The sequence below is a fragment of the Phyllobates terribilis genome, unplaced genomic scaffold (genome assembly GCF_046119375.1).
Source record: "Phyllobates terribilis strain yellow unplaced genomic scaffold, ASM4611937v1 Scaffold_2__4_contigs__length_985480577, whole genome shotgun sequence".
NCBI classification, from domain to species: domain Eukaryota; kingdom Metazoa; phylum Chordata; class Amphibia; order Anura; family Dendrobatidae; genus Phyllobates; species Phyllobates terribilis.
Window position 1 is genome coordinate 933,836,686 of NW_027362762.1, and position 15,940 is coordinate 933,852,625.

Consider the following 15,940-nt stretch of genomic DNA (forward strand, 5'->3'; position numbering starts at 1 on the left):
CAAACAGAGTAAAGTTGCTGTCTGACATGTGGATTTCAAGACTCGTTCCACCTCATACTCCTGGTCCTCCTCCAAGTCTACCTCAATACTGTCCTGAGGATCCGACGTTCCTTCAAAGTTTTTAAGAAGAGAGACATGGAAGGTATTATTTACCGGGAGTTGGAGCTTCACTGTCACCAGATTAATGATCCTGATTATCGTATACGGTCGAACAAATTTAGGAGCAAATTTTCTGGATGGAACTTTAAGACAGAGTTTCAGAGGATAACCAGACAAAATCTCCCACCTTAAAGACAGGAGCCCTCCTACATCTGCGGTTGGCAGTTCTCTTGGTCCGATCGCAAAAGACCTATTTTAAAGTCTCTCCAAACCTTAACCAAACAAGAAGAATATCTTTCCTCCTCTGGAACCACAGACTGCAAACTAGGCACACTGCCAGAAACATGGCCTCATCCAGGGACAACAGAGAGGGACTATAAACCATCATATCACATATTTTACTGTGGGGGTCTGTTGCAGGACATGGGGAGGCTGTGGGGGTCTGTTGCAGGACATGGGGAGGCTGTGGGAGTCTGTTGCAGGACATGCGGAGACTGTGGGGATCTGTTGCTGGACATGGGGAGGCTGTGGGGGTTTATTGCTGGACACGGGGAGGCTGTGGGGATCTGTTGCTGGACATGGGGAGGCTGTGGGGGTCTGTTGCAGGACATGGGGAGGCTGTGGGGGTCTGTTGCAGGACATGGGGAGGCTGTATGGGTCTGTTGCTGGACATGGGGAGGCTGTGGGGGTCTGTTGCTGGACATGGGGAGGCTGTTTGGGTATGTTACTGGACATGGTGAGGCTGTGGGGGTCTGTTGCTGGACATGGGGAGGCTGTGGGGGTCTGTTGCAGGACATGGGGAGGCTGTATGGGTCTGTTGCTGGACATGGGGAGGCTGTGGGGGTCTGTTGCTGGACATGGGGAGGCTGTGTGGGTATGTTACTGGACATGGTGAGGCTGTGGGGGTCTGTTGCAGGACATGGGAAGGCTGTGGGGGTCTGTTGCAGGACATGGGGAGGCTGTGGGGGTCTGTTGCAGGACATGGGGAGGCTGTGGGGGTCTGTTGCAGGACATGGAAAGGTTGTGGGGGTCTGTTGCAGGTCATGGGGAGGCTGTGGGGATCTGTTGCTGGACATGGGGAGGCTGTGGGGGTCTGTTGCTGGACATGGGAGGCTGTGGGGGTCTGTTGCTGGATATGGGTAGGCTGGGGGGTCTGTTGCTGGACATGGGAGGCTGTGGGGGTCTGTTGCTGGATATGGGGAGGCTGGGGGGGTCTGTTGCTGAACATGGGGAGGCTGGGAGGTTTATTGCTGGACAGGGGGAGGCTGTAGGGGTCTGTTGCTGGACATGGGGAGGCTGTGGGGGTCTGTTTCTGGACATGGGGAGGCTGTGGGGGTCTGTTGATGGACATGGGGAGGCTGTGGGGGTCTGTTACTGGACATGGGGAGGCTGTGGGGATCTGTTGCTGGACATGGGAAGGCTGTGGGGGTCTGTTGCTGGACATGGGGAGGCTGTGGGGGTTTGTTGCAGGACATGGGAAGGCTGTGGGGGTCTCTTGCAGGACATGGGAAGGCTGTGGGGGTCTGTTGCAGGACATGGGGAGGCTGTGGGGGTCTGTTGCAGGACATGGAGAGGCTGTGGGGGTCTGTTGCAGGACATGGGGAGGCTGTGGGGGTCTGTTGCAGGACATGGGGAGGCTGTGGGGATCTGTTGCTGGACATGGGAAGGCTGTGGGGGTCTGTTGCTGGACATGGGGAGGCTGTGGGGGTCTGTTGCAGGACATGGGGAGGCTGTGGGGATCTGTTGCTGGACATGGGAAAGCTGTGGGGGTCTGTTACTGGACATGGGGAGGCTGTGGGGATCTGTTGCTGGACATGGGAAGGCTGTGGGGGTCTGTTGCAGGACATGGGGAGGCTGTGGGGGTCTGTTTCAGGACATGGGGAGGCTGTGGGGGTCTGTTTCAGGACATGGAGAGACTGTGGGGGTCTGTTGCAGGACATGGGGAGGCTGTGGGGGTCTGTTGCAGGACATGGAGAGGCTGTGGGGGTCTGTTTCAGGACATGGGGAGGCTGTGGGGGTCTGTTGCAGGACATGGGGAGGCTGTGGGGTCTGTTGCAGGACATGGGGAGGCTGTGGGGGTCTGTTGCTGGACATGGGAAGGCTGTGGTGGTCTGTTGCTGGACATGGGGAGGCTGTGTGGGGCTCATACAGTTTATAGAAGGGGCTGTATTTGGGTTCAAATGGTATATAGGGGGATGTCAGCATACTTAATTCTGCTCAACATTAAGTTATATAATTAATATTAATATAATTATTAATATAATAATAATTAATATGTTGATATTAATATTGAGCAGAATTAATTTCAGCCTATTGGTTCGGCTCTCCACAACTATCACGGTCTCTCATGTGGCCTCTCGGGAAAATGAATTGCCCGCCTCTGCCATAGAGGATTCCTCTACATTAAATATATTACACTTGTAATGCCCACCCTATAGTCCCTATCTATCCTATGTCTCTAATTCTACACTAAACACATTACCAATGCATTACACATTACCATAAATATAAAAGACACATAACTTTGTCCACACTATATTATAAAGCGATTGATGACTTAAGGGGCAGGAACACAATAGCACAGTCCACCATTCTTACACATGACTCAAGGGTTCAGAGATTTGCCTCGCACGGTGTATCAGTTTGGCATAGAGTGTGTGTTCCTTTAAGAAACACAGGTTTCCATCAAGTAATGAGAGGGTTTTACAAGTTCGGTTCTCAGATCCAACACAAATGTTATGTATCCCTGTGAGGGTAAGCCCACATCATCAGTGAAAAATGAAAGGCCTTGTTCTTTGTTTCCTTTACTGATAAAACCCTACACGGTAAAAAACAATTCACGTCAGGCGTAGCTACTTCTACTGCGGCTCATGGGTGGAAAATTACAAGTGGCTTATTGCCGTATTGAAGTCAACATGATTATTCTATCAGACGCTTCCAGCCGGGGTGAGATATGTGACCGGCATTCACCACTAAATGGGAAATTCCTGTACACAGAGCCTCCGACTTCCCACCATAAAATAACAGCATTCTTCAGCAGCCAAACATCGGGCCTTATAAAAACAGACTTATGGATGTCTATGGTCTATGTCAGAATAATGGATCTCAGCGTTCATCACTATAGAAGGCCTCCATTGTTCTGCCATTACTGGAAACATATTTTGGCTTTATTGAAGCCATTGGATGAAGTGTTGGGTTTTCTCATCGTCTGGCCACTGTTCCATGTGTTTGTGGAATTAGCCGTTGTGTCTCACTTGACTTCACAGCTTTGGCCACCTGAGAGAACAATGACGATAAAGGATGGAAAATGACAGCTAAAATATGGAAAGTAGAACTTAAAGAGGACCTGTCACTTTCCATAAATATATATTGCTTTTACCTGGTGTAAATGTCACAGTTCTCCTGAATCCGGAGATGTTATTCTTTTGTTTCTGCCCCTCTCCATTCCTGAGATATGGCCTCCTCTTTCCTGAATATAAATTGTACCTTGTTAGATAAGTGGACGTGGTCCTCAACGCTTCTCTTTGGGCATCTTCTTGAGGACCACACCCACTTATCTGAAAGACTAGAATAATATACATGCAGTTCCTGACTTACAAACATTCAACATAGGTGCAACCCCTTCTTACGAACGTCGGATGTTAAAAAAAAACCAAAACTAATACTTATATCAACATTGTCCTATCTAGCTGCCGACTTGTCCTCTTCTTATTGTCGTCAGGCGCAGCATTTCCAGCCTGTTCACTATAGGCCAGGACTTATGGCCAAGTTGAGGCTGGAACTCACTTGCGTGACCTTATGATACGGCCTAAGTTCTAGACTATTATGAAGACTTCAGAGATGTGGCTCCCGATAATGGAAAGAGGAGGAAAAGACAGTGAGCAGCAGGGTATCCATAGAGAGGTGAGTATTGGTTAAAAGAAAAAAAAAGAACATACTCTTCTCTCCAGCTGCCCCATTGCTCAGCGTTGCGCACCACATCTCCAAGACTTCCAGCCACATTGACATCATGACTTTATAACACGCAGTAAGTAACCTCAGAGGCCTGGATGCGGCCAGAAGTCCTAGTCTATAATGAAGAGGCCAGAGCTGTGGCTCACGATGGGGAAAGAAGAGGGCCGGATGGTGTCCGGTGAGTAGAGACCAGAAATGTTTTTTCTAGAACCTATATATTGGTGACCTATTCATAATTTGGGTACTATTACCTGGTACTATTTACATCTTAGTGTATGTAAACTTTTGACTTTGCAGTAAGTAATAAAAATGCCTTAAAACGTACTCTCTCTCTCATTATTCTGGCTTTTGGCAAATATTAAAAATTATGGTAATCCTAATTGACGTAAAACGGGAAAGGTTTATTCTGATTTCATGTCAGATATTGAGAAAAACATGAATATGTGTCTTTTTATACAGTGTATGGAAACTTCTGGTTTCAACTGTATATAGGCACTATATGTCAGTTTTATTTTGGCACCTTATTTTAGGATCATATACTATAAACACCTTGTTATGGTATTATGTGAGAAACATATTCAGGCACTGTATGTCTTTAATACTTTAGATACTTGTAGGATTGTATAATTATTTACTGTTGTCTGTAAAGCGCATTTAGTGGCGCTATATGTGAGTAAAATAAATAAATACATTCTAGCACTGTGTTGCTGTATTATCTGAGAAACATATTCAGGCACTATATGTCAGTTTTATTTTGGTACTTTTCAGCGTGATAGTAATATTTAAGTACTGTTTGAGGCATTATCTGAAGAAAATATGCCTGCACTGTGTGTTGGTAATATTTAGGTACTTCATGGTATGATGATATTATTTAATCACAGTGTTACAGTATTGTTATGCGCTTCGCAGAGGGACCCAGCAAGACTGACACCAAACCAGCAAAGGCGCAGCCACAGACGCACTTGGCACAAGATGCCCAGCTAGGCGAGCCCTTGAGGGCCGGCAATACTCTTCACCAAGCTCCCAGTAAATGGAAAGGGGACTTTGGCAGAGCTCTCCCAGGCCAACTGTCACCGGACAGCTGGCGTCTGGTGTCACGGTCGGTGCCTAGTCAAGAACCAAGTGAGTAGCTCTGCAAGAACCTCAGGAAGTGTAACCAGAAGAGAAAGTGACAAAACCCCCGAAAAGATAGCAACACTACTGCTAGCACCACTCACCACCAAGCACATAGGGAACTGCAATAAACAGCAAAGGACTGAGCAGGGAGCAGGATTATATAGCCCGCCTAATGATCAGGTGTTGAATACCTTTCAATCATCCCCAGACAGCCACTCCCTGCTAGCTTGCATAGCAGAATGGACATAATCCCACCATTGCCTAGTGCCAGACACAGCAGCGTCCTGCGGCCTCACACATCCTACAACACCAGAACGCGATGCTCCATAAGATTGGGACGGTTTCCCTGCACGCATAGTAGCCCCGCCTCCGGGGTCAGGACAATGGCGGCGCCTGTGAAAGGAGTAGCATAGCACCGGACCAGATCCCAGGTGGGAGCACAGAACCACAATTCCTAACAGGTATTACCTGAGAAACATATGCACACATCATATATTAGTTTTATTTTGGCACCTTACATTATGATGATATTGTTCAAGCACAATGTTGCGGTTGTATCTGATAAACATGTGGGCACTGTATGTCAGTTTTATTTTGTTACTGGTATTACTGTAATTTAGCGTTGTGCTGCGGTAATATCTGGGAAATATACACAAGCACCACACAGCAGGATTTATTTTGTAAGTTGTGGTTTGATTGTATGATTTGTGCACTGTATAGTGGTATTTTTTATGTATGTTTGATAGAAAAATGTTTTTAATCTAGTCATTCATTGAATTGATAGCATTATTGATATTCTTGGGATCCAACCTTCAAACTAGTGATTTCCATTTCTCATACAACCTTGCATTTCTACCTCTATAAAACAACAGGCACAGACTTCTTTCTGTATGTTTTGATTAATCTTTGAATTGTGGAGAAATTCTAGAATACTCGTAGGAAATCCTGAGAGATAATTTACATGTAAATACATTTCTACTTCCAAATAAAACATGCTGGTAATTGAGGCTGGGAGACGCCGGCTCACAAATAAGCGTTTTGGCTGTTCTGCTGGAAACAAATACCCCACGGTTTGAGTCATTGCCAAATGCATTTTGTGTTACGATGAAGTAAATTCTACCTTTTGTATTATGTGGAATTTGTATTTTTTTTATACTTATATGGAAATTAAATATTATTAGTAAATGTAAATCTGCGATCATTTTTAGGACTTTTTTAGGAATGGAGGGTGAAGTGTAACGCAAGTATAGTAAAATGAGAGGATGAAATATGGAAGATACAACAGAACTTTGCTAAAGGTAAAGTATTAATTATTGTAAACAATAAAAATTCTTCATCGTCTTTACACCTTTTTTCCTGGAGTAAAAATGGTTCTCATATTGACTTTTATGTGTACGCCTTTATACATTATTTAATTTACGCCCTTTTTAAGTTAACTTTACTTGTTTTTTTCTGTCTTTTTTTATGCTGTTTCCCTTATCCAGATGTTTAAACCTAACTCATCACTTTTTACTTTTTAAAGGGTCGCAAAATTTTCGCTTAATTGTACTACAATACGCCAGCGGAGCACAAAATCCAAATTTTTCAAAGGTGAAGACTAACATGAGACATTTTAAATGATTTTTGCTGTTGAAGGGCAGAAAAAGATAAGAAAAAAGAGCAAGCCCGATTCCTTTATTGCCTTTCGACCTTTTTTGTCTTGTTTTTGGAGTATAAAGCCTGTTTTTTTAATTTGAAGCCAAATTCTTGCAACTTGCACATTTTCAACATCTATTTAACATGTGTGCGCCTTTTTTTTTCGTGTTCACCATTGTCGGAGTGGTATGTCTTTTTTAGATGTCTGTGACCAATTAATCAATTTCAATTATTTTTTGCCCAAATGTTCTTCAGACTTCCCCTTAAATGATTTTTTTTTTCGTATGTAAGAAACAGGTGGCTAGGAAACTAAGTGTTTGTCTAAGGCTAGCATAAGGGGGAGACTCTGCTAAAGATTTCCATCCTGTAGACAAAGTGGAGAACTTGGCGCGTCTATTTATTACCATGAATTTAATGGGTTCTTGTAATACCATATCTTTCCTCTAGTGGCCACTGCAGGAAACATGTTTAGCTGCTTGTGACTCGCCCCCTGGGCCGTGGGGCACTCGAGACCGGACTTCAGGGCAATGCTGGGAGTAGTAGTGGCGACCCGGTCCCGTGGCTCAGGGTGGTCAGACCAGTGGTAGTCTATGATGTGCTGTAGGTAATGTCCGACTACGCCACCATTGGATTGCGGTCAGGGCTAACCGCCGCTGCAGTGCAGACTGCTGAGGCTGATGGTGTTTGCAGCTGAGGTAGTGTTATTCCCCACGGGAAGAGTGCAGCCCCAGGGCAGTGTAGAGGATGGTGGGGGGTGATGGTGTAGAGAGTCCCAGTGCCGTCAGTGCTGGAGGAGCAAGGAGTACACAGACAACGTACTGCAGTCTAATGTCTTTTACTCAAAGTTCATATGCTCCGAGTCACTTCAGCGCCAGCAGTGACCCCCAAGCCGTGCGGTGTCCACCAGGTGAGGGACTCGGTCAACCCTCAGGCTCTTCAGGAGTATGGTTCAGAGCTCCTTCCTATCCTTCCTTCGGCTCATGCCCCGCCAGTGACCAAGCTTTTGTCCAGCTCCTGCGGGTCTATGCGGGCAAACGTGGGCCCCGTTTCCCGCTACCCTATATGGTATGCCTTCCTAGCAAGGTTTAGCAAGGGGTCGCACCCAGTGATGGTCGCGACCTCCGGTTCTTGGCTGAAGATTATTAGCTTCCACCAAATCGGGATCCGGTACCCTCTTCTTGCCTGACCCGTCACCCAATTCACGTTGGTCCTTAGGGTCCCTTCCACCTTCTTGTTCCCGAGCCCTTCTGTTTCTTGGCCACTTCTTTCCCTTTCCTGTTCCTTCTCTTCTCCTCTCAGGCCCCGGCCTTTTCTCTAGGCCTGCCTCTGAGCAGAGCTCCTAAAGAGCCTCTGCTCCCTCTCACCTCTCCGCTGTATTTCTCTCTGACTGAACTGAACCCTGATCTAAGATGGTGTCCACCTTTTATACTTCCCTCTAGAACATGAGCCCAGGTGACCAGCAACCAATGAGCTCCTACCTACGCTCAGGAACCGTCCCCTCCTGCTCCTACATCACCGGGTTTTCCTCCCCACTCCCCACTCCAGCCAGGGACATAGTCTGTCGTGCCTGCATTACTGTCTAATGGGAGCACCGTTGAGCTGTCCCCCGGAAATAGGGTGTGTGTGCTGCATGCAGCTACCTGAGCCCTGGTCCGTACTCCATCCTTACCCGGGAGTGGAATATCACACCTCTGGCAGAGGTGCAATACCTCTGTAGCGACTGAGCCCGCGGGGCGCTACACTAGCACATTCTCTTGGTGAAAACACCTATTCCTTAGTGGGTGCTGATTTAGAAAGATGGACGTTCACATAGGACAACCTCTTTGATTACTCCAAGAATATAATTTCAGTAAAATGTATCACAAATTTTTTCCTTGCAAAAACCCCTCCAGAATTTCTCAGTTCCTTGAACAATGCAGGGGGTGATCACTTACTGACAAGGTCGTAAATACAGCAGCGGGAAATCTGTGATACTAATATGCCTTTTTTTTATTTTTGTGCACCATTTTGACCTGTTTTAAAAAATTATTTTTCTTCGCTGTACAACCCCTTTAAAACCTGGCAGAAAGTGTTTAATTTCCATGCAGCACCATCACAGGAGAAGTGTACAGTTATCAAGCTCTTATTGAAGACAATGGGCAACTCACGTGATGCTGGACATGTGGTGTCTAAAGATGAACGAGCACTAAAATGCTTGGATGCTCATTATTCGAACTAAGCAATTTCTGCATCCATGCAAACACCAACAATAGTCTTTTACCCATTGGTACCCCATGCGTTATGCCACGCCAGCAGCCCCAACGCGGGTCTCTGACAACCCCCTTAGGAAGCCAACACGAAACGCGCGTTGGGGTTGCTGGCATGGCACCGCACATGGGGTAACAATGGGTAAGAGACTATTGCTGGTGTTTGCATGGATGCAGTGTTACATTTAGGTTGTCTATATATTGAAGCCATATGGAGTATATACTGATTACTTTTACATACTATAGTGTTACAAATTCTCTCTGCTTTTCTGAATTCATCATGTACCAGTAGATGGGTATCATTTAAACATTGGCATTTTAGATATATTTATTTATAGAATTACATAATCTTCCTGCCCTAGTACTCTATTGTGATACACATGTCATCATTACCTAAGTCCCTGTTTTATTTGACTTTGTATTGATACTGGTTTATTCATATATATATATATATATATATATATATATATATATATATATATATATATATATATATATATATATGTGTATGCCTTTTGGTTATAAATTAATAACGTTTTTGAAATGTTATTTTTGGACCATTTAATCCATGTTTTCAGTGTTTATTCCATATTAGGAGTATCCATGTACATTTACTTAAAAGGCCCTTTCATTTAAGGTGCAGGGTCTTTAAAACAAGTGTATTTTGAATGTGCTTTCTGTTCTAAAGACATTGTTTTAAATTGTCATGCAGTGGTACTCCCAGATTCATAAAGGCTATGCACTAAGTGTGTGGCACCCCAGGGGTCTGGTTTTCCACAGTAATGTAATGTTATGTCTGAGAGCAGGTGGGAGGTCCTTTGGTCAGGGATCCTGTGCATGCCACACCTCCTGCCCAGTCTTGGGAGGGGAAGAACTTCCCCTGTATAAACCCGGGGCTGAGGCAGGGTGAGGGAGACAAGGAGAGTGGAGACAAGAAGCAGCATAGGAAACAGGAGAGTTCCAAGGAGTCAGGGGCTGGCAGCTGCAGCGCTCGCCCTGACTAAGAAGATTCTTTACCGGACCCGGAGTCCGAGGCTGTGGGGACTAACTTCTACCCAGCAGCAGAATCCGTCAGGCAGGGGATTTCAGGTCCTCTGGCCCAGAAGCCCGAAGGCACGGTCACACGCGTGGGACCAGCACCGCCATCGTGGAGCGGAAGCCATTAGAAGGCCCCGAGTCACCGGCCATACGGGTGAGCACCACACGGTACACTCAGGGACGTGGGCTACTTACATCAGCTTCTAGCAAGGTAGCCAGAAGAGTACAGTCAGTTTGTGAGGCCTACACCTACGCCTGGCCAGGGGAGATCCCATCTGCTCAAAGACTGACCAGGCCCCGTTTGCTAGCAAGTACTCCGGGAGGGTCTATCGTTGTTACCAGTAAAGACCCTGAACTACACCGTACCGTCTCTGAGTGGTTCCTGCTACCCCCATCATCCACGTCGGCTGCCCTGAGGCCATACCCCTCCCGTTGGGGGTTATACTATCACGCTGCACAATCCTACCACCGGCCTCAGCGGTCTGCCCTGCAGCAGCAGCTCCCTGGCTGCACTCAACGGGTGGCGTAGTCATCAACTATTTACTACTAATAGACTGCCGTCTAGTTTGACTCCCTGGGCACGGACCGGGTCACCGCCACGAGACTACAACCCTCCACTGATCCGGCTCCGGGTAGGCTCCCGCATGCGCAACGCAGCGCGACACAGGCCCAGGGGCGCGTCAACTTTGGCGTAGTCGGCAGGATTTCGTGCCCGCAACCACCGGGTACTGCGTGCCTGAAAAGCAAAGACTGTTCAAACTTACCAGTGGTGAAGTTTTCCCGCCATCCGGCGCCATCTTCGACCTTCTTCCCGCCATCCGTGGAGTTTTCCCGCCATTGGACGCCATCTTGAGGACGCCGCGCGGGAAGAAGAGGGGCGTGGACTCCGAAAGCGCGCGAGAACTGAAGCCCCGCCTCACGTCCGGACGTTGCGTAAGGTCCTGGAAGGAGCCCAGCAGACGCCGATGTCACAGGAGCGCGACGGAAGGTCCTCAACCCTGACGATCCACTGCGGAGCCGCGGCCTACGGAAGAGGATCATCGCAAGGTAGGCCACGGTCCACTAGGGGGGAGGAAGATGTCGGATACGGAGGAGAGCTTCACTGCCTCAACCCCCGCCAGCGCTACCGCTGCTGCAGTTATGCCCTTCACCATGCCCTATATCCCGGGAGCAGCTTGGCTACCCCAGTACTCAGGGGAGTCACATACCCTGCATGACTTTAGAGAAAAGCTGGATAGCCTCTTCCAGGTGTACCCCCTCACAGAAGAGCAAAAAGTGAGCATCCTGGTGGCCCAACTAACCGGGGCAGCCAAAAGGGAAGTAAAATCCTGGCCACCTGGGAGGAAGACTGTCGCAGGGATACTAACCCGGCTGAAGGACACCTTTGATACCCGCACCTCAGCCGAGATTAAGCTTAGATTCTACGGGTGCAAGCAGCGAGCGCATGAGAGTATAAGGGACTATGCACTAAACCTACAAGAGGCCCTGAGGGCCATAAAGCAGACCGACCCTGATGGGGTGGGAAACGAGGACCGGCTGTTGACTGAACAATTTATAGAGGGTTTATATTGCAATGCCCACCGAACCCAGTTGCGGGCAATGGCCTTACAGGATCCCCATCTGGACTTTGCACAGTTCAAGGACAGAGCCATCCGGGTGCTCCGAGAACCGGCACCAGGTGGCGTTGTGACCCACAGACGCCCCACTACCACTTACTACCAGGAGGCGGCGCCCTTGTCAGCAGGGCCTGTGGGAGCTGATGCGCAGGCTTTGGACAATGACCCGGCTCCAGACCTACACCATCAGGTCCAAGAGCTAGCTAAGAGCGTTGCTGCGCTAACCCGAACTGTGCAGTCTTTACAGGTTTCCACCCCAGGGAAGATCCAGCTGGCATCCGGACCGGAGGACATCCCGTGGCGTCGACCAAGGAGGACCCCACCGGCCAGAGGAAGACCCAGTGACCGATACAGCGAGGACGGACGACCCATCTGCCGCCGCTGCAATCAACCCGGACATATGGAAAGGTACTGTTCTTTAAACGGGCACAACCTGGGGTAGAGGGCCAACCCCCAGGAAAAAGATCACCAGGCCCATCGAACTGGCGCGACAGATATGTGGGAGGACGTCCAGTCTTGCCTGTGGTACTGGATGGCATTCCCATGAGTGCCCTACTGGATACCGGGTCACAGGTCACCACCATCCCGTACGTGCTCTTCAAGCAGTACTGGAATGACTCGGATGTTACCCACTACCCTGACGACGACTTGAGTATCATCGCCAGCAATGGCCAGCCCGTGCCACAGATCGGATTTAAGGAGGTGGCCCTCAAAATCGGTAGAGTCGAACTGGCCGCACAGGGACTGATCATTGTAGATATTGATAAACATGAGAGTCACCCAAAAATAACTCTAGGAACTAACGTAATTGAAAATTGTCTTGCAGAGGTGATTTTCCTTTTACAGCAGGTTGCCAAGAACGCCAGCTCCGGCGAGCAGCGGGTGCTCCAGAAAGAGATCCGGGCACTGATGCAATGGCAACAAGTGGAACTCTCCGGCGGTGAGATTGGTAGCGTAAGAATGTGTGACCCTTTTCCTATTGCCATGCCCCCAAAAAGTGAAATGATGATTTGGTGCCGGGCAGCTATTGGTCTGAGAGGAAGAGATTACCAGGCAATGGTAGAACCAGTTTACTCAGACAGTAGGCCCACCATTTTGACAGCACGGGGGGTGGTCAATGTACGCCATGGGAGGGTGCCCATTCGCATAATAAATATCGGGGAGAGGGAAGTGTACCTGCCCCGGTATGCCACGCTAGCCAAATTATATACCACTAATCAAAATTCTATACAATCTGTGGAACCCTTGCCTCCATCTCACCCGGAGGAAGGTAACGGCTCTAAGAAAGACATGGAGGACTGGTGTCAGCAACTACATTTGGGTACTGATTCCACTCCCTCACATCAGAAACAAGGAGTCTATCGGGTGGTTCAAGAGTATGAGAGAGTGTTTAGTAAACACCCGTTAGACTTCGGGCGAGTCAAGGGGGTAGAACACCGCATCCCCACGGGAGATCATCCTCCCATAAAAGAGAGGTATCGACCCGTACCCCCTGCACATTACCAACACGCCAAGGGGATGCTTAGAGACATGAAGGAGGCTGGGGTAATCCGGGATAGCTGTAGCCCCTGGGCAGCCCCACTAGTTTTAGTCAAAAAGAAAGACAACACCATGAGGATGTGTGTAGATTACCGGAAAATCAACCGTATCACACACAAGGATGCGTACCCCTTACCAAGGATAGAGGAGTCATTGGCTGCTTTAAGATCTGCTAACTTCTTCTCTACCTTGGATCTCACTAGCGGGTACTGGCAGGTTCCTGTAGCAGAGGCGGACCGGGAGAAGACCGCATTCACCACCCCGATGGGACTTAGTGAGTTCACCTGCATGCCGTTCGGACTCTGCAACGCCCCAGGAACCTTCCAACGATTAATGGAGTGCTGTCTGGGCCACAGAAGCTTCGAGACGGTCCTGTTGTACCTGGACGATGTCATCGTATACTCCAAAACTTATGAGGACCACCTGAAACACCTGGCGGAGGTGTTCGAAGCTCTGGCGAGTTACGGCCTAAAGGTGAAACCCTCCAAGTGTCACCTCCTGAAACCAAAGGTGCAATACCTGGGACACGTGGTGAGCGCTGACGGAGTGGCTCCCGACCCCGATAAGATCACCGCAATTAAGGGATGGCCAAGCCCCTCCAGCGTAAAAGAAGTGCGGCAGTTCCTAGGGTTGGTAGGCTACTACCGAAGGTTTATTCCCGGTTTCACCAAAAAGGCAGCGCCTATGCAGGACCTCCTGATAGGCCAGTCCCGGAAGGCCAAGAACCAGAAGCTGCCCTTCAAATGGGAAGAGCTAGAAGAAGAGTCCTTCCGCCAGCTGAAGATGGCCCTCACGGGGGATGAAATCTTGGCGTACCCAGACTATAGCCAGCCCTTCATCCTCTACACCGACGCCAGTAACATCGGGCTAGGAGCCGTACTATCCCAGATTCAGCAGGGGAGAGAACGAGTGATCTCCTATGCCAGCCGAAAACTGCGACCCACCGAAAGGAACCCCGAGAATTACAGCTCATTTAAGCTAGAGTTCCTGGCCGTGGTATGGGCAGTCACCGAGCGCTTTAGGCATTACCTCGCTTCTTCCCGGTTCACCGTATACACGGATAACAACCCGTTGATACACCTGGACACGGCAAGACTCGGTGCCCTGGAGCAGAGGTGGATGGCCCGTCTGTCCAACTACGAGTTCACAATCAAATACCGGGCAGGACGCTCCAATACTAACGCGGATGCCCTGTCCAGGATGCCCAACCTGCCGGACGAAGGAGAAGATCCGGAGGGACTGGAAGAAGTTGAACTCCCTGCGTTCCACCGTCATGGGACTATCCAGTATTCCCACCGGGTAAGGGGTAAACAGGCTGCTACGTTGAACCCCTTACCCCACTACAACTGGGCGGAAACGCAAGACAGCGACCCTGCCGTCCGACTGGTGAAGGAGATGCTGACTCGGCCGGAGGCTCGCCTTGAACCAGACGCTCCGGAGGAAGCCAAACAACTATGGGCAGAGAAGAGTCGACTGTTCCTTTACAAAGGGAAGTTGTGCCGCAGAATGGTCAACTCCCGGACGCATGAACTACTCTGGCAAGTAGTGGTGCCACGAAGAGACGCAGCCATGGTGATGGAGGCATACCACGACGGAGCTGGACACTTCGGGTGGAAAAAGCTGGAGTTCCTGCTGCGCGAGCGGTTCCACTGGGTAGGCATGAGGGGAACCATCGAGAAGTGGTGCAGAGACTGTGGCCCGTGCAATCTGAGAAGGAAGGATCGGGCCAGCCAGAAGACTCCCCTGCAGTCCATCGTCACCCGGCAACCGTTGGAACTGGTAGCCTTGGATCATGTAAAACTGACCCCATGCAGAAGTGGCTACGTCTACGCGTTAACCATCGTGGATCATTACTCCCGGTTCTTGGTTGTCGTCCCCGTCAAGGACTTAACGGCTCAAACAGCAGCTAGAGCCTTCCAGCAGCACTTCTGCCGTCCACACGGGTACCCGGACCAAGTGCTGACGGACCAGGGACCTGCCTTTGAAGCGGAGGTCTTCCAGGAATTCTGCAATCTGTATGGCTGCCGGAAGATAAGGACGACACCCTACCATCCGCAAACTAATGGACTTTGTGAAAAAATGAACCAGGTGGTAATGGATCTGCTAAAAACATTGCCCCTGGAAGAACGCAGTCTGTGGCCTGAGAAGTTGCCCGATCTGGTGGACCTATACAACCACATCCCGGTAGGTTCCACCAACTGTACCCCGGCTTACCTAATGAGGGCGAGACCTGGTAAGTTACCTGTTGACCTGGAAATGGGAGTCCTGACACCTGAGGACACTTCACCAGAAACAGACTGGGACACAGAGAGGCAGCAGCAGTACCGGAGAGTACAAGAGAGCGTGGAGCGAAGTCTCTGTCAGGCTAGGGAAAGACAAGAGAAGACTTACAACCAGTATGCTCCCGCTGTTCCCCTGGTACCCGGAGAGCAGGTCTTGAAGAGGAAAAGACGGCTCCACAAGTTGGATGACCAGTGGGAGGAGGACCCGTACACCGTACTGCCCTCAAGCCACGAGAACCCGAAGGTCTGTACCATCAGTAAAGACGGAGGGGAAACCACAGCCATTGTATCCCGGGACCACCTGAAGAAGTGTCCCGAACAACTGAGGAACCCTGAAGAGGAACAAGAAGACCATCGACCCGTGGAAGAAAGGGAAGATATGGTTAGTACCGTGCTCGGGGACTTCCCTCAGTCT

General features: G+C 49.2%; 1 protein-coding gene across 1 annotated transcript in view; it reads right to left on the reverse strand.

Annotated features, from left to right (window-relative positions):
- Positions 1-15,940, reverse strand: part of LOC141248182 (uncharacterized) — a 47,781-nt gene that overhangs the window by 22,597 nt on the left and 9,244 nt on the right. Inside the window, exons 3-5 of the mRNA XM_073669327.1 lie at positions 3,479-3,568; positions 3,354-3,413; positions 27-242 (exon numbers count right to left, since the gene is read on the reverse strand). Of these exons, the coding sequence (XP_073525428.1) occupies positions 27-242; positions 3,354-3,413; positions 3,479-3,568 (366 nt within the window). The remainder of the gene's footprint in view (positions 1-26; positions 243-3,353; positions 3,414-3,478; positions 3,569-15,940) is intronic.